Below are 17,871 nucleotides of genomic sequence, written 5' to 3' on the forward strand. Positions count from 1 at the left end.
TTGTACATGTCGCAAAGCAAAATATTGACCTACTGTGCGTGCGTTATCGTTTCCATGGTAACTTGGACGCGAAAATAGTTGAAAGCTGACATATCCCACCAAGAGAAAATGGTGAGCAGTTTTCAAACAAATGTTAGCTACTTTATCTAACTAGTGAGTTAGAAAATTAATATCTGGTTAGGTTGTTAAGATATTAAGTAGCTAGATACAGCTAGTTGCATAAGTTACTTGCTCTGGCAACAAACTGGCTACATAGCTAACGTTAGTTAGCTAAACCAGAGTTAGCTAAGTAATCTAGCTAACGTTAGCTAGCTACTGCAATTATGATGCTGCTGCAAGTCTGTGTTTGTCTCTTTTTGCTTCGTTCAGTCTTATCTTGCTACAGCTAAATACTCTATCCCCTAACTTTCGATTCTGTATGTTCTCTCCCTGTTAGCCACCCAAGGATGCAAAGGTATCTGTTAACTACTGTTATGAATAGCATAATATTGATTCATGAGAGATTTAACAAGCTAGGCCTAGTAGATATAGCTAGCTAAATTGAATATAATATCACGTTCTCAGTTTCTCCCCAGCATCTCAGAGTTTAAGTTCTTTAGATAGCCATGCTCTTTACCTTCATACTCACTTTTGTAATGCCCAAAACTTGCAAGAATTCAGTAGTTTGCAGATGTGTCTATGATCACAACTGATTACATTTGTTCATCAAGTTGAATTGTTGATTTGGCTCAAGTCTGCCCAAAAGAAAGGAGGCAAGCTCAGTAAGGCTGAAAAGGAGCAACTTCAGAAAGAGGAGGATGTGAGAAGACAGAAGGAAGAGGGTACTGGTCATTTCTCATTATCATTACCATGACGAAACCTCTGTCATATGCTAATTGTTGTATGTCTGTGTGCGCATTTGTACCATTTGATCTGTGTTATTGAACTGCCATTTTTATCATAGATGCTTCAATAGTATGCACAGTGATACATCAGTAATACATCAGATACACTTATGGGGCTACTTCAATAGCGTGCACTGTATGTTTGACCCATGACTCCTTTCCCCCTCTGCTGTGTAGAGGAGGCTCGACTCCTGGCTGAGAAAGAGGAGCAAGAGAGGCTGGAGAGAGAGAGAAAGGAGCAGGAGGAGCATCAGAAATTGGAACTAAAGGTATTACCATCACTGACCATTATCATTCATGGTTATCGGTGTGTTTGTGTACAGAGAGGGCTCTTGAAGTTAAACCTGTCCGTAATGTTCTAATGAAAAAGAGTGATCATTGCTTGCTTTCTGTGACAGGACAAAGATCGCAGAGAGGATGAGCTGAACGAACTGCGTCATCTAGTGGAAGAGAACCAGACTGCAGTCACCAAGTGGGAGACTGACTCCAGAGCGAAAGCCAAGGTGTGTGATTGTTCTAAAGCTCTAACTGACTTCTGTGTAGTTACTAAGATATTAGCTATGCTAGTCCGAGCCTTCATGTTATGGTTTTACCAGACACCGTGTCCAAGAGACTACCGTAATGGCCTTGGTAGATGTAGATAAATAAATCAGATGAGCCCCATTTGACATAGTTAAACACTGCTAATTTTCTCCCTAGTGGGACAGGTACATGCGTTGTGACGGGAGTCCAGACCCGTCAGTCCAGCAGGAGATCAACACCTTCATCAACCTGTGGTGCGAGGACCCAGAGGTCCAGATCAAACCGATTCTAAAGGAGTGTGCCCTGGCGCTACGGGTGGGTTTACTATTAAACACCAGGGTAACATTATGGAGACATGAAACAGGAGAAGGGGATTCTACCGGTTCTGAATGTGTCCGATAAGAACGCTCAATTCAGTTTTGCATTTGAAAACACTTGTTCCTGTTTGAGCCCACTTAACGGGACTCTGTCAAGAGCAATTCTATTTGAGACAGGTATTGATCTGTATAAGGATTCTACCAAATGAATGATGAACATAAACACGGCTGCACTTCATCTACACCTGCAGCTGCTAGAGGAGCTGGAGGGTATGCTGAAGGACCAGCCTGAACCAGCTGATGCCCTGAGGTACCAGGAGACCCTGCTCTCCATCCAGACTCTCATCCAATCCAAACTTGACCACAGCACTGAGGAGATACTCAAGGTAGGGGTACAGATGATGTTTAAGACATGCAGAAAACATGCCAGTTTTAGGAAACGACTGTATTTAAGTTTTGTAATGTAACATGAGCATGTTTTGCTGAGGTCTGTGTTTCTCCCTGGCCACAGTGGGCCAATGCTCACTCAGACATTGAGACGGGGAACATGCAGACAGTGGTCCAGGATGACATCATCACACTGTGTCTGTGGGCCAACCTTAACAAGAACCCAAGGCACGTCACAGACGTATGTCTGACTTTCGTTCTATTCACTTCACACAAATAGAGACTTTCTATCTAGTCTCCTTGCTAACAGTATTTTTCTTCTCAAACCCATTCTTATGGATGTGTTGGGTAAAGAAAAAAACAGAACAATTTAGTGTTTCTCTCTCTGTGGCTCTCCAGGTTTAAAGGGTTCCAGTTCGAGGAGGTGGGACTGGGCTTTGAGCTTCCCAAACAGCTGGCAGTCAGTGACGTCGCTGTGAGAATCCTCCACACCCACTATGACCACTTGTCTCACCTGGCTAACCTGAAAAGCCAGAACCCCAACAGGATGTCCCTGGGCCTGGGGACCAGGGAGGAACTCCTTCTGGAGGGAGCGACCCCCGTGGGGGAGTGTGGGGAGATGGAGGGAGATGGTGACAGGAGAGGGAGCACACAGCAGGGAGGTGCAGAAGAAGAGGTGCAGTCTGTCAGAGGGTCTGAAGGCAGGAAGGTAAGCTGGATCAAAAAGGATGAATTAATAAAAATAAAAAAAGTGACATAGGCTAACGTCTGTGTGCGTATCCATGTGTGCATGTGTATGCGTGTCAGAGTGCGGTGAGTGTGATATCTATGAAGGAGGAGGGGAGGAGTGGTCAGAAGCAACTGGAGGATGCGCAACAGAAGCTGGAGGAGAATGGGAGTCAGATAGATACAATGTTAGAGGGAGATGACTCAGGTGAGAGACTACAACTGGCTCAGATGACAAAGTGGTCAAATAACAGTCCCTTCATATATTTCACTTTTCGGATTCTATTTAGTGTCATGTTTAGGGTTGCAACATTCCTGGAATCAGGAAAGGAATAAGTAGCAAATCTAGAAGTCCTTCAAACAAGATTTCTGGGAAAAAATTGAATTTGGGGAAGTTTCCAGAATTTTGCAACCCTAGCCATGTTACTATAAACACGGCTTGTGAATTAACCTGCCCCTTTCATTCCATATTGTGATTCCCATGTTCACCTGTACGTGTGTCTTGTCCAGGTGAGGGAGACTCCACCCCTACCCCGATGGACCCAGTGATTGACAGCTATGAGGGTCAGGTGGTTGACCTGCAGCAGTACACACCCCTGGGAGGAGTCTTCTACTGCGATGTCTTCCGTCTGCCGCCACAGTCCCAACAACTCAATGGATGGGAGATGAGAGAGGTGAACCAAAACCACCAAGTACAGCACCTATGCTGAACAAAAATATAAACGCAACACGTAAAGTTGTCACACAACACAATGCCATAGATGTCTCAAGTTGAGGGAGCGTGCAATTGGCATTGCCTGCAGGAATGTCCACCAAAGCTGTTGGCAGATAATTTAATATTATTTTCTCTACCATAAGCCGCCTCCAATGTTGTTTTAGAGTATTTGGCAGTACGTCCACCCGGCCTCACAACTGTAGACCACGTGTAACCACCTCAGCCCAGGACCTTTACACCTGGCTTCTTCACCTGCAGGATCGTCTGAGACCAGCCACCCGGACAGATGATGAAACTGAAGAGTATTTTTGTCTGTAATAAACCCCTTTTGTGGGGAAAAACTAATTCTGACTGGTTGGGCCTGGCTCCCCAATGGGTGGGCCTATGCCCTGCCCATTCATGTGAAATCCATAGATTTCGAGCCTAATTTATTTCAATTGACTGATTTCCTTTGAACTGTAGATCATGGAACTCGGTGAAATTGTTGCATGTTGGGTTTATATTTATGTTCAGTATAGTTCAGAAAGTGCCCTTTCTGACAGCAGTTTCCCTTCCTACTCCATGGACTTTCACTGGGCACCCCGTCTGTGGGTTACTGAATGTGTAAAGTCCTTGATAAAGTATATGATGCGTTAATCAACGGGACTAGATAACCTTGAGGAAAGTAACAGAACCAGCTTTATTTCTCTGAGTTAACATCAGTGTCTCTCGCCCCAACCCCCAGCTGTTGGACACAGGGCTGCAGCCGTTCCCCTACCCCACAGAGCAGACTCAGATCCAGGGCTCTGCCTCCATGAAGCTGGAGGACAGTGGGGTCTTGACCAGTCCCCCTGTAGGGGTCACAGTCACCCTGCCTGACTCTGTCCTATTCCTGGAGGACCCCCAGGTGGCCCGCTGGGACCCTGAAGGTGAGAGACACCTGGAGAACTGGACGGGCTCCACATGGGACTGATAGTGATACAAGTATTTAACAAATGCCAGAATCTGAATGTAGTTCCTACCTTGTGGGGGGGGGGGCACTCTACCCAGAAAGTACAGAACTTTCAGATAGAAATGTGTGGAGTTGACATTATTCCCTTTTCTACATTGAGAGCCATGATGTCTAGTCAACACATCTAACAATTCTGTCAATCAATAGGTCAGCACTGGAAGACCGACTGCATCAGTGAGACGTCGTACGACCAGGCAGAGCGGAAGATCTCGTTCAAGATGGACTCCTTCTACGCCTTCACGCTTCTACAGGACTCGTATGCCAACATGCCGTTCCAGAGCTGGGAGCTCAGACCACTGGGCCAGGACTCTGCCCTGCTCACCATCACCGCAGCCCTCACTGAAGTCAGCATCACCATCAAGGCAAGAACTCGCTATCTGTCATGCTCCATCTCCTCCAGACACTGTTGGGTGCATCTCAACAGTTTAAAATGGCTTCCTTTATTCGTGAACATTCCTCAGTGATTAATACCTGGGGAAACAGTATTGTGGAAATCTAGACAATGTTTTCAGTGGTAATGAAGGAAACAAGGCTATTATTGTATTGAGGAATTACCCAAATCCATGAGATAATGCATCCTGATTCATCTCTCTGACAGGGCAGCAAGTGTATGCTCCAGTCAGACCAGGAGAGAGGACTGAACCACATCCTGGGCCAGTGGATGAGTCCCTCTGGACTGCAGAAAGCCATGGTCAGCGCCGGGGTCAACATCTTCGTCAACCAATACTCCGACAAATATGTCAGCGTAAACGCAAAGGTGAGTGCCATCATCATACTGTGGATTAGATGCATGTTGCACAAAGCAATGTGGGCACACAATTCATGTTGCTTGTAACACCTTTGAACCTGTATAGCAACAAAAACCTAAACTCAGCAAAAAAAAGAAAACGTTATTTTCAGCAAACTTAACATGTGTAAATATTTGTATGAACATAAGATTCAACAACTGAGACAAACTGAACAAGTTCCACAGACATGTGACTAACAGAAATTGAATGTGTCCCTGAACGGTCAAAATAAAAAGTAAGTCAGTATCTGGTGGCCACCAGCTGCATTAAGTACTGCAGTGCATCTCCTCCTCATGGACTGCACAATATTTGCTAGTTATTGCTGTGAGATGTTACCGCACTCTTCCACCAAGGCACTTGCAAGTTCCCGGACATTTCTGGGGGGGAATGGCCCTAGCACTCACCCTCTGATCCAACAGGTCCCAGACGTGCTCAATGGGATTGAGATCCGGGCTCTTCGCTGGCCATGGCAGAAGACTGACATTCCTGTCTTGTAGGAAATCATGCACAGAATGAGCAGTATGGCTGGTGGCATTGTCATGCTGGAGGGTCATGTCAGGATGAGCCTGCAGGAAGGGTACCACATGAGGGAGGAGGATGTCTTCCCTGTAACGCACAGCATTGAGATTGCCTGCAATGACAACAAGCTCAGTCCGATGATGCTGTGACACACCGCCCCAGACCGTGACGCACCCTCCACATTCAAATCGATCCCGCTCCAGAGTCCAGGCCTTGGTGTAACGCTCATTCCTTCGACGATAAATGCGAATCCAACCATCACCCCTGGTGAGACAAAACCGCGACTCATACTTTTTTGCCAGTCCTGTCTGGTCCAGCAACGGTGGGTTCGTGCCCAAAGGCGACGTTGTTGCCAGTGATGTCTGGTGAGGACCTGCCTTACAACAGGCCTTACAAGCCCTCAGTCCAGCCTCTCTCAGCCTATTGCGGATAGTCTGAGCACTGGAGGGATTGTGCGTTCCTGGTGTAACTCGGGCAGTTGTTGCCATCCTGTACCTGTCCTGTGCAGCTGTTACACGTGGTCTGCCACTGCGAGGACGATCAGCTGTCCGTGCTGTCTCTCTGTAGCTCTGTCTTAGGCATTACACAGTACGGACATTGCAATTTATTGCCCTGGCCACATCTGCAGTCCTCATGTCTCCTTGCAGCATGCCTAAGGCACATTCACGCAGATGAGCAGGAACCCTAGGCATTTTTTTTGTGTGTTTTTCAGAATCAGTAGAAAGGCCTCTAGTGTCCTACGTTTTCATAACTGTGACCTTAATTGCCTACCGTCTGTAAGCTGTTAGTGTCTTAACGACCGTTCCACAGGTGCATGCTCATTTATTGTTCATGGTTCATTGAACAAGCATGGGAAACAGTGTTTAAACCCTTTACAATGAAGATCTGTGAAGTTATTTGGATTTTTTATGAATCATCTATGAAAGACAGGGTCCTGAAAATGGGACGTTTCGTTTTCACGAAAAATAAAAAATACAGTAGGTTGGGGTGTAGAAACGTCTGATGCTGTATCTTTCTCCTCCCTTGTAGGACGCTCTAAAAAAAAATATGTGGATCTGAAAATCTGGTTAGGCAAAAATGGTGTTGAAAAGCTTGTCATAACATTAACCTTTTCTCCAGGACCCTCTGATAGAACATGCTGTGTATGAACAGATGGCCCTGCTCTCCTCTGCCTTTGCCTTCTCCTGGAGCCAGTGGAACACGCAGTGTGGCCATGAGCGTCTGGTGCTGCAGGTACACTCACACTTAGAGATGCATACGGTTTAAACACACTCACATCCTCACACACACACACACACACTCTGAGTCCTTGGATAGAGGACCTCCCCAGAAAGTAACAGAAGTAGCTTCAGAATCAGGAACAAGGAAAGAGCTGCAGTGCATATAGGGGAAACACTGAGCTGGTTGACTAGATTTGGTTGAGATTCACCTCTAGTACGGACATTTCCTTGCACCTGCAAAGTACTTTTTCCATGCAGATGGACAGGATATTCACCCTACTATTGATACCTTCTCTCCAAAGTGTGAGAGCACCTAGCAGCCATCCCAGTGTCGTTGTGGTGTGTGTACAGTAGGATTAACCTCTCTCCCAGGTGTGTGAGCACCTAGACCCGGTCCCGGTCCGAGAGGACTCGTGGTGTGTGTACCTACTGGGGGCCCGGAGGAGCCAAAGGCTGAGGATCAAGGAACACAGTGAGGCGTTCTCTCCAGAGCTGGACCCCGGCAGCGAGTTCCACTCCACCTTCCTGCACATGCTCCGAGACGGCATGTCCCCCGCCGGACAGGAACGACGCTCTCACCACCTGTTCGTCGACGCCGTGCACAGACTGCTGCGTGCCACACGGCCTCTCACATACTCCTGACTACAGTAGATACTAATCCCCCAAGCTCTGTCAGAGTAGCCAACAACCACATATCTAGGATCAGATGTAACTATTCCCGATCATAACTTTAACCATTAGGGGGAATATGTATATCTGATCTTGTATCAGGTAGGTTAGCGGCAACTTCAACCTACTGTGCGGAACACCGTGGGTATGACAGACTGCTAACTGTGAACTTTAACCCTTACAACAGATGGACCCTCATGTAAAACCACAAAGCTTATTTCTGTAGAATAAAGTTCCTTTATTGTGTAGAGTTTGACTCCCCCTCTTTGGAACATACAAAAGTGGATGAATTTCATAAGTGAGCACTTAAAGAAGTAGAGTAAAAACCATTTGTATGAGTTTGTAACAAAACGCTGGTTATAACAAAGACGCAATATAATAGATACACACATATCCCCTAACACTAATGCTGTCAAACGATAAATTAAACATAAAAAAAATGGCATTTTAATTGTTAAAATGGTGGCCTCTTCAGGCAACCGCAAATACCATAATAGATTCAGAAGTTTACTATGAAATGTGTTTTAAAAAGTAAAAGCGGCTAAATCCACTGTCCATGAGCAAGCATGTTGATGTCCATAGGATGATGGACCAACAAATACTCAAAAAAGGTGTGACGTGATTGGATAGCATGCGCTGAAGTCCATTACATGATTGGACAGCCCAATGCTGGTATCCTCCTTGACTTGATTGGTCAACATTGTGCCCACATATACAACAGCCAGCAACATTACAATCCCCCTTCCGTAACGGCGCTGTAGAATGTCTCCGGGCACCAATAGTAAATCTGTGGTCAGTGTTCAGTAGCCCCAGTACAAACACTGACTGCTTCTGTCTTCACACACTAACTAGTCTATCACACGTGATGGTTCAAGTTGCAGAAGACTTTCCAGGGGTTGACCATACCCAGGTGCCTACCCGTCCATCCCAGTCTGTTGGGGCCACAGCCCCTCTAAACCGGTGGCTGTCCGTTGTGCCTCAGCCCTGTGTAGGGCCACAGGAGCTGCTGGATGGTCACCCAGGAGTCCCCGGTCCCCACGGGCGCTCCATCCACGGCCGGCTGCAGCACCAGGCTGGCTAGGAGGGCCAGAAGGCCTGCTAGGACCACTACTAGGGCCAGCCAGAGCCACAGTCCTCGGGACCCGCTGGCTGCAGACGCAGGCCGGGAGGAGTAGCCCAAACACGGGGCTGCTGCGGTCTGCTCTGCCAGGATGGGACTGGAGAGAGAGTGGGAGAGGGAAAGAGACGATTTAGAATGGACGCCAAAGTAAGACTTAGCCTGGGTTAGCCGAAGCCAAGCTAATGTCTGTCCGTCTTCCCAAAGCAGTGATGTAGCGATGCAGAAACAGACTGGCGCCTAGGCTAAATTAGGATGGTGTTAGCGGCGTGGACTGACCACCACTCCGAAGCGTTCTCTGTAGCACACACCTGGTACACAGAAAATCAGCCCTAGAGCATGTTGAGCGGCGATGCAATGCATGTCTCACATACACTCCCCAGGACACACAAAGGCACACTATTTCCCCTGATGGGAATAGATGGAAGAGATTAGAGCCGAAGGAGAGTTTGGTTGAAGCAGAAACCAGAACCACACGTCCAGAGACTGCTCGGGCTCAGAGACCAAGGGCCAGATTCACAAAGCGTTCGCTCTTGACCAGGTATATTGTTCACACCCGTCTTTCTGCTCAGTCAATCTGGACCAGAGTCTGCTCCCCGGACCTAAAGCAGCACAGCCTGGAAGCCAGATGGGCTTATGATTTAACCAACTGCTTTACATTTGTCAAGCAGTTGGCTAAAGCAGAAAGCAGACAGGAATCCAGGCTATAGCATCTAGAACCCTTTTCACACTACTGAGCCAAGCCGAGCTGTACTGCTCTGGCCTCGTTACACTTCCACGGTAGTTGGTGAAAAAAACTATCTGAGCCAGGACAGTACAGTATGGTTCAGGTGGGCACAATGGTGTGAAAAGTGTATAAGGCTCAGGAGCGGCAGAGAAGCTACTAAGCCTAACCAGCTACGCAGCAGTAGAAAGCAGTGCTGCCTGGCTGTAGATGGACGTGAAACACTAGCGGTTGGTTCACTACTAACGTCTTGTTGGGCATAATCAGGGAGGTGATTTTGTTGCCCAGCTCAGTGAGACTGGACTTCCTCTGAACGGGCACTTCCCTCTCCTCATCTGAAGGAGAGTCTGCGTCGTAGGCAGGCCTGTGGGACGGGGTGGGCATGCACGGTTCACACACACAAAAAATACATACAGACACTAATGCATGTCTCACACACACACACACACACACACACACTTGTTTAACAACACACACTTAGGACCCACATTTTGTTACATGCATGCACACAGATACTCTGCACTCAATGTTCCACATGCGCCTGTTATGTTTGCAGGTTGTTCTCCTGCTGACTTGTTACATACATATACAGTACATGGTTGGGGAAATTAAATGCAGAATGTTTGTTTTCAGGTTGGGCTAATATGACACACGCGAGTGCTTCTGCAACACAGCCGATATCAGCCCTTACCCCTTCATCAGCATCACGAGGGAGGGCTCGTCAGTCTCAATCCAAGCCCCGGAGCTAACAAAGCGCTTTAGAGGAGGACGCGCCGTGCTCTTCCCCGTCACATTCCTGTAACCACGCCACATACATTCACAATCCACACGTCACATTCCTGTAACCACGCCACATACATTCACAATCCACACGTCACATTCCACACAACACCTAACGCAGACTACACAGCCCGCAAGTCATGTTTTAACAAAGGCCCCCAATTTACAAACACCTAGATGCAAATTTCTTCCTCAGAAATCAGAATGGGGTTTGTTTTGCAAAACAGGGTCAAGACTGCGTTTTAAATATTCTTCAACAACTCCTCATTTCCCCCACACAGTGCTGCAGTCTACCTACCAGGGAGATCTGCGGGTGAGTCTCTCCGCCTCCGTGTCCTGTGGTTTATTAGGCATGTCAAAATGCATGGGTCCCCCTCCCCCACCAGACCGGGGGATAGCTGCTATGCTGACCCGTCGGGCTGATGCCTGAGGAAAGGAGGAATAGGGAAAACAATACAGTGTACAGATGCAGACAGTGGTCACTACAGTGACTAAAACAGCAGCACATCATATACACTGAGCCTAAACTGACCTACCTTATAGGACGTTGCTCCAGAAGGTTTCTTGCCTCTGAAATCATCTAAAGGAAAAATATTCAGTATTAGGAAGAAACATATGATAAATGTGTGTGTGTGTGTGTGTGTGTGTGTTCCTCACCCGAGTGTGTTCCTCCTGAGTGGGATCCGAAGGACCTCTCGTTCTGCAGCATGTTCTCCCTCAGCTCAGTGAGCTCAGCGTGTTCCTTAGTGTACATCCTCCTCAGGTTCTCTACATGCTGGACCATTATCTCTACTGCCGTGCCTGTACGAGACTCCTGGAGGGGGAGAGAGAAGTCACACAGACGCCGACCTACACCGTCTACCTATATGACTCTCTTCAAAAAAGGTGAGGGGAGAGAGAGGGGGACAAATCACACAATTCAATTGTACTGTACCTGGTGTATGGCGCCCAGCATCTCTGAGCGACTGGACACTCTGGTCATGGACTGGATGAGGATGTCCAGGTTCTTCTGAAGTCTCTGGATGATCTCCATAGACTGGTTATCATCCTCACACAGAGGGGCCAGGGCCTGGGAAGAGCAGATACGAGGAAGGTAAAAGGAAATTGTATGCCCCTCACCTGTAGCAGGTCCTGACAGCTACATTTGGACACCTCACTCCTGTGTCTCCCTCTTCAACCGGTCCCTTTACATGTGGTTGAAGTCTCCCTTGTACCCAGTCCCTTCCCTCTCACCTGTAATAGTCCCTGGCAACTGGACACCTCCCTCCGAACATTCTCCTCTGCCAGGTCTCGTGACCTCTCCTCCAGCCTCAGCCTCTTCTCCAGGGTGAACATGTCACACTTAAAGCCCAGGGACAGGCGCTGGAACTCAGTCTGGCAGAAACACAAGCCTTAACTCTATGGTACATACAGAGAGATAATCAAGAGAAAGAAAATGTTGTAAGCTTACCACTACCTCAATCTCCTTGTCGTTAGGGGACAGGCTGCAATGAGGAAAACAGAGTAATACAGTATGTGTCACTAGAAAACAGAGCTATGAGTGTCACAGTACCTGAGAGCATTTATATTATTATCTTGTAATGCATCTTTAGAATATGAGGTGTTGTATGTTGAGCAGCCTACCTGCTTCTGTCCCCTACGGTTGAGTCCTCAGAAACAGAGGCTTCAACTGGTACGACACAGAGAGAAAGAAGCATTTGTCTTGCTATTGAGACCGATATCGTTTTTTTCCTAGTCAACCACACGTGACAATTTAAATTTTGACTTCAGTCAGTAATTAGACTTATGCAAGTATTAAAATATTAGGAACGTTCTCAGTTGAGGTATCTGGGGTCAACTCACTGTCCTTCTCGGTGGTAACACTGGTTTCACTCAGGTCCTCTTGTACCTTCCCTTCCTCGATGACATCCATACTGCGAGACAGCTCCTGGATGATTGTGGTGAACGTTACACACTCTGTATACACACACTCTCCCTCACTGTACACACATTCACACTTCTCGGTCTCGCTGCTACCCGCCGCCACAGACACACACACACTCGATTCCAACAGACTGTAATCCAGTGTCACATTGTACAGATCTAGCTAGGTATACTGTAGGACTATCATCCATTCTGCCAGAGCGCTGTGAAGTGCTTCCCTGTGTAGATAAGCACAGAGTCGACTTGAGTGAACATTCTTTCACTTCCACACAAGGCAGGAAAGACAACATTTTCACAAGGTCATGATACTACTTATGCAAAGTTCTCACTATCACAGAGCTCTCATCTCAAATGATTAGTGCACTCCTTTTGATCACTCCTTGTAGCGCACTAGGGATTAGGGTGTCATTTGAGACAGCGAGCCATATAATCATTAAATAGACAGCTCACCAGCTCCTTCTTGAACTTGCTCCTGAGAACCAGGGAGTCAATTTTGGCTCCTGAGGGGTCAGGTGTCGTAGCATCCCTTGGACCCTGTGATGGGTCAGTGGGCGCAACATTCAGTCCATCCATAGTCGGAGAGCCTCTGTCCCCTGTCAGACTGACTGTCCCTGTAGAGCCAGTGAAAGAAGTGTTATACACATGCAAAGGCACGCACTCTCCCTCACACACACTGATGGCAGGAGGCTAGCTCCTGTATTTCCTCCTACCTGACAAGTCCACTTCCACTGTAGGCACCTGCACCACTGACTCCTGTGTGTCCTCCTCCTCCTCTAGTACTGGTAACAGGCTGGTGCTGGAACACACACATTACAGAGCGCTGCAGCAATTCCACCATGCCAAAACAATTGCACAACTTGCCATTACCACTACGGTGTGTCTCCATCACAACCAAAAGCAAGAGTAACGTTCTAAACATTTCAAACAAAGTCAACATTAACCTCCTAACAGAAAATTCATCTCAGAGAAAAGTACACCACTTCCATCATGTAACTAGGACACAATCATGTATACACACTCACCTGTCCTCTGCTAGCACTCTCTCAGCCAGCTGGTCCTTGGTTAGCTTCTGAGAGAGAGAGAGAGAAAGAAAAAAAAAGGTGAGAGATGAATACAAGTGGCCTTGTAACATACTTTCAGCACCACTCGTCAGAGGAAGTTAGTGATTTAAAAAGTGTGACACGTGCGCAAAATTGCATACCGTACCTGTCCCATGGCATCAGAATGTTATCTCTGCTCTGTACAGTGAATAGAAAGGATGGGGATTTCTCATTTCTTACTTAATGTGCTGGTTGGTGGAGAGCAGCTGTGTGTGTGTGTGCGCCCGGACAACGCACTCCCACTGGCAGGGCAGTAAGTAGTGTGGGCGGTGGAATACTGAACACACTACAGCTAGGTAAGAGCGGAAGGCACTAGACTATATAAAGCTGGCTACTCGAGCGCAGAGCTATGCTTTGAGTGGTTGTTGGGTAATGGAACTGTGCATAACAATCAAGAGGAAAATGACACCATAAAAACCTAACTCAAATCTCACCGCAAAACACATACAAGCTGGATCCAGATCCCGTTTATGTATTATCTATGAAGCTTTTAAACTCTACACAACCCATGTTTAGAAACAAAACGGTTATTCAGAAGCAGGGACACAGGACAATCCAAGACTGTTGCATATATTCATGCAACAACCAGTCCAGGACATTGCATAATTTATTAGCAAACAGGGTGACGTCAGGCAGATTTGGCCAATAATGCCAGTGTCTTCGTTTCCTGCTACTGAATAACTGCCAGACTGGCAAAGCTGATGTTGCTATGGGTCATTAAGTGTTCATAAAGGGATTATAAAAGGTTTAAGTGTGTTCAACCAAGTTTCAACATCGGGAATAATTCATATTTATCCCGAGAGTCCCAGGAAATACCGGTAAAAATTGGAACTGCCTATATAAACTGTTTAAAACCAACATTTAGTCACTCACTCATATCAGGGTTCTCCCAAAATAAGATTGTCTGTGCATTGCCGGCCTGGCTGCGCCACTAGCATATGTAAAGATTTCACAGTAAGTGAAACTGATATTTAGTAATGAGAGTAACTTTGATCGCCAATAACATCGTTGTGAATTGAATAGCCGTTCATGAATTCGGAGCGTTATTATGTTCCTCAATTAGTTCAGCAGTAGGCTATCGCGACACAGCACGCACCCGAGTAGGCTACTGCTAAAAGCGTTTTCGAAGCATACAAACTTTGTAACGGCAGTCAAACAAAAGTCACATCCCCAAAGCTGCTGAGCTTGCTGGATAACCAACTCAATTACATAATATCGTCTATTTGGCAAAATCGAGTTGATGATTATGCAGATAGCAGGTCAGCTCGTGAATAACAGAGATGAGGAAATTGTTTACATTTCAAGGCATCTTAAAATGGGGATCAACTCTAAAAACAAATACCCATTTCTACTCTCATAACATTTGTTGATCCCACATTCTCTACGGAAGCTCTCATATAGGCAGCAATAGGAGACGCGCAGTGGACGGGGAAAAGTTCTAGCGGTATTTTTACATGCTTTTGATAACGCAACCTCTAAACTGGTTCAGGTCTCTGTGTGCAGTCCGGGCGTGTGAATTATGTGTGTGATTTTAATTTATGGCGACTGTGTGAAGTATATATGCTCGGATTCCATGCAACAACATGCATGGATAATGTGCTATTTAATTGTTTTGCCAATCTGCTGCTGCACATGTTGTATATTTTGTGGAATTGCATTAGTGCGACATTGGGGGAAAATATTGTAATTTCCCTGTCCTGGGATCCCGGTTATGGTTGTTAATCCTTATAGTTGACTTGAGTTTTATAAACTCACATAAATCAAACTAGCCTACAAACAGAAACATAATAACTTATTTCTCCCCAAGACACCCTCAGAGAGTTGGGTCACAGTCAGCCATCATCAATGGTGACCCTTGAACAATTAGGGTTTACTTCCTTGCTCAAGCGCAGACAGATTTTACACCTGGCTCAGGGATTCGAACTAGCAACCTTTCGGTTACTGGCCCAACGCTCTAACTGCTAGGCTACCTGCTCTTTCACTCCTCTCCAGTCTACCAAACTGACACACAGATCCAGCTCAAAATGCTAATCCTCACCCCAGACAGATGAAACCTGCACTCTTAACTCTATTCGAAGAAATATGTTTGCTCCCTCTGGGAGTGCCACCCCACTGTGCCTACACAGAGCAGGAGACTGGAATAACAGAAATAGCATGTCTGTCTCTGTCGATGGACTCACAGCTAACCCCTGGGACAACACTTAAATAACCACACACAAACCGGCTCAGAAAATAGAGAGAAAAGTTTAGTCGACTACACAACGGTATACACGTAAACATAAAGACTTATTACACAGACATAACATCCTATGTACACAATCTGGATGAAGAAACCAAGTCAGTCATACTTGCCTCCCTTAGCAAAGTGTGCAGTGAAGCAACTGGAGCAGAATACTCACAGGAGGGAGGGACCATGTGTCCCCCTCCACCTTAAACCCCTCCTCTCTTGGCACAGCCCTCAGCCGACCAGGCCCTGTCCATACCCCTCCATCCCATCCACAACACAGCGCCACTCAGCCCAACCAGGAAGAGAATGAACAGAGTGAGCGTAAAAGAGGGAAAGAGAGCGATAGAAAAGGGGAAGTCAAGAGGCGAGAGATGGTGTCACAGTGGCTGCGACTGTCAATGAAGGAAGTTAGTTTTCCCATCATTGTGCCATCAGTAAAATACTTCCTGTGTATTGTACTGACCTGTGTGTCACTCATATTGGTCGAGGTGGTGAGGTCCTCTCCTTTTCCTCTTTCACTGCCGTCTGTCTGCTGGGAGCTGACCCCGAGAGAAAGGTGAAAGGTATGTGTCGCATAGAGCCCAACCAGAGAAATGACAAATTATTTGGGGTGTGCTTATCTCTCTCAGATAGTAGGAAGCAGCTGGGGTCACTGACTGACTGCGCAAACCTATGAGAGCAAAGTCACTGCCCCAGCCCCGATTACAGGTGCATCGTGGGTATGCAAATTATCGCTAAAGGGGCCCAATTACACAGCCAACATTTCCCTCATTCAACTTGAAAAACTAATTTGACTGGCAAATGTGTCCAGAGAGGAAGAGAGGCATGCTACAGTGCACTCACACCGAAACTACGACTGTATTGTAAAAGCCACAGAGCTCTGATCTCACCTGCCAGTCAGTAAAATGGTCTCATTCATCACAGGGTAAGTGCAGCTGGGAGATACCATCTCAGCCAGCCTGGAGGGTGGACTGTTCCCAGCAGTGATGGTCCTGTCGTGTTCTGGTGAGCCAGTCTGAGGTGTGTCTTGAAGAAGGGGCACTATGGTGTCAGGGCTCATTGCATCTGGACAAAAGGGTGAGGAGTCATAAGTGAAACGGCATTGGAGAGGGCCAACCAACTCAATGAAATATACTGAATGCATTAAGAGAGATACTAATTTGCTGTAGTTGCAGGCTAGAGAGAGTCAGGGATTACATGGTGCAGAGAGAAAAATACTGATCAGAGGGAAGGAAGAGTTTGTCTTACCCGATAGAGAAGAGTGGGAGGGAGGGAGTAGATGCTCCTCGGTGTCAACAGCATGCTGGTGGGCGTCCTCAGGCCCAAAGCATTCTGGTAGTTTGGCACCCTGAGGCACAACACATACATATCATTTAAAAGAGAAAGAAAAGTATGAATATGATCAACAGACGAGCATCAATACATAACAGCCACCTGTCCATTCAGTTCATGTGAAAGGATGTATGTAGCGATATCAGTCTGGCAAGCAACAGTGCCTTTGCTTACCCAACAACAAAAGCGTATAAAACAACCTCTTACGTCACCTCTGTATCAGTGTGAGTCACTGTCCATTCCCTATCGATCCGATTAAGTAAGAAAGCGCGACTTCAGAAGATGAGCCATTCCGTTTACTCTATCTTGAACTAATGAATAAAAGCAAGGTTGCATGAGTTTGTCAAGTGGGAGGAAAGTAAAAAGTATGAGAGAGGAAGATGGAAAGAGTGCGTGTTCCAGCCTAGATTGGTCCATGTCCTGTTGTCTATTCACCGAGGTGTGGTTAACACTTCTGCTCCTGTTCCAATGCTCTTAAAATGCTTCCTTACTCTGTTCCTTCCTTGGAGTGGTCACTGATCAGACATGATAACAGGACTGGTAAAAGCTACACAAAACCTAAGTGATCAGGATAGATTAGTTGATTCATTCAAGGAAGAGGCGAGGGAAGGATGCATGTTCAGTATTTATATTTGAATGGGGCCTATGACCATTCCCCCTTTTCCTGCCCACCAGCACCAAAGGAAGAAGTGGCCCCTTAAAACTACCACCACCACATACGGTCACATGCACTCCGACGACTACGGAGATCTACATGCTAGAAGGGACATCCCCATTCAAAGCAATGTTCCAAGGTGGGGGTTCTACTCAAATGAACACCAATTATTTTATATGACAAACAACCACCAGTCAAGTCTGGAGTGGACAACCAGAAAACGAATCCAGAGAAAAGGTTACATACAGAGTAAAAGGTTTTAAAGACTGCCATCT

General features: G+C 46.6%; 2 protein-coding genes across 10 annotated transcripts in view; one reads left to right on the plus strand and one right to left on the minus strand.

Moving 5' to 3' along the window:
* On the plus strand, window positions 1–8,466 carry cfap94 (cilia and flagella associated protein 94). 2 transcript variants are annotated; one of them, XM_021563604.2, is made up of 16 exons: window positions 31–111; window positions 437–454; window positions 734–821; window positions 1,062–1,153; window positions 1,283–1,387; window positions 1,584–1,721; window positions 1,975–2,109; window positions 2,235–2,338; window positions 2,510–2,819; window positions 2,918–3,044; window positions 3,347–3,510; window positions 4,276–4,459; window positions 4,690–4,904; window positions 5,141–5,299; window positions 6,969–7,082; window positions 7,442–8,466. In XM_021563604.2, exons 1-16 carry the CDS (start codon window positions 109–111, stop codon window positions 7,709–7,711), a joined length of 2,226 nt encoding a protein of 741 aa, XP_021419279.2. In that variant the 5' UTR covers window positions 31–108; the 3' UTR covers window positions 7,712–8,466. The 2 variants fall into 2 exon arrangements, with proteins under 2 accessions (XP_036800497.1, XP_021419279.2); XM_036944602.1 differs by lacking the exon at window positions 437–454 and having other exon boundaries at window positions 1–111.
* The window catches only part of lrmp (lymphoid-restricted membrane protein), a 23,564-nt gene continuing 13,645 nt past the window's right edge, over window positions 7,953–17,871 (minus strand). For 4 of the 8 annotated variants that reach the window (XM_036944600.1, XM_021563598.2, XM_021563599.2 and 1 more), the window contains 17 exons: window positions 16,858–16,957; window positions 16,500–16,674; window positions 16,073–16,154; window positions 13,305–13,351; window positions 12,993–13,078; window positions 12,733–12,893; window positions 12,202–12,286; window positions 11,983–12,028; window positions 11,810–11,843; window positions 11,593–11,733; window positions 11,294–11,428; window positions 11,017–11,173; window positions 10,896–10,939; window positions 10,658–10,785; window positions 10,271–10,375; window positions 9,827–9,943; window positions 7,953–8,955 (listed from right to left, as the gene is read on the minus strand). In XM_036944600.1, coding sequence (XP_036800495.1) covers window positions 8,691–8,955; window positions 9,827–9,943; window positions 10,271–10,375; window positions 10,658–10,785; window positions 10,896–10,939; window positions 11,017–11,173; window positions 11,294–11,428; window positions 11,593–11,733; window positions 11,810–11,843; window positions 11,983–12,028; window positions 12,202–12,286; window positions 12,733–12,893; window positions 12,993–13,078; window positions 13,305–13,351; window positions 16,073–16,154; window positions 16,500–16,674; window positions 16,858–16,957 — 1,908 coding nt within the window. In that variant the 3' untranslated portion in view covers window positions 7,953–8,690. The remainder of the gene's footprint in view (window positions 8,956–9,826; window positions 9,944–10,270; window positions 10,376–10,657; window positions 10,786–10,895; window positions 10,940–11,016; window positions 11,174–11,293; window positions 11,429–11,592; window positions 11,734–11,809; window positions 11,844–11,982; window positions 12,029–12,201; window positions 12,287–12,732; window positions 12,894–12,992; window positions 13,079–13,304; window positions 13,352–16,072; window positions 16,155–16,499; window positions 16,675–16,857; window positions 16,958–17,871) is intronic. The other 4 variants (XM_021563601.2, XM_021563602.2, XM_021563600.2 and 1 more) reach the window with 4 other exon arrangements.

This window comes from Oncorhynchus mykiss, chromosome 15 (genome assembly GCF_013265735.2).
Source record: "Oncorhynchus mykiss isolate Arlee chromosome 15, USDA_OmykA_1.1, whole genome shotgun sequence".
NCBI classification, from domain to species: domain Eukaryota; kingdom Metazoa; phylum Chordata; class Actinopteri; order Salmoniformes; family Salmonidae; genus Oncorhynchus; species Oncorhynchus mykiss.

What these genes read in the sequence shown, in the direction of transcription:
- cfap94 (XM_021563604.2), top strand. An exon ending in GAGAAGACAGAAGGAAGAGG is followed by an intron (nt 822 to 1,061) that starts GTACTGGTCATT and finishes TCTGCTGTGTAG; the next exon opens with AGGAGGCTCGACTCCTGGCT. An exon ending in GGCCCGCTGGGACCCTGAAG is followed by an intron (nt 4,460 to 4,689) that starts GTGAGAGACACC and finishes GTCAATCAATAG; the next exon opens with GTCAGCACTGGAAGACCGAC.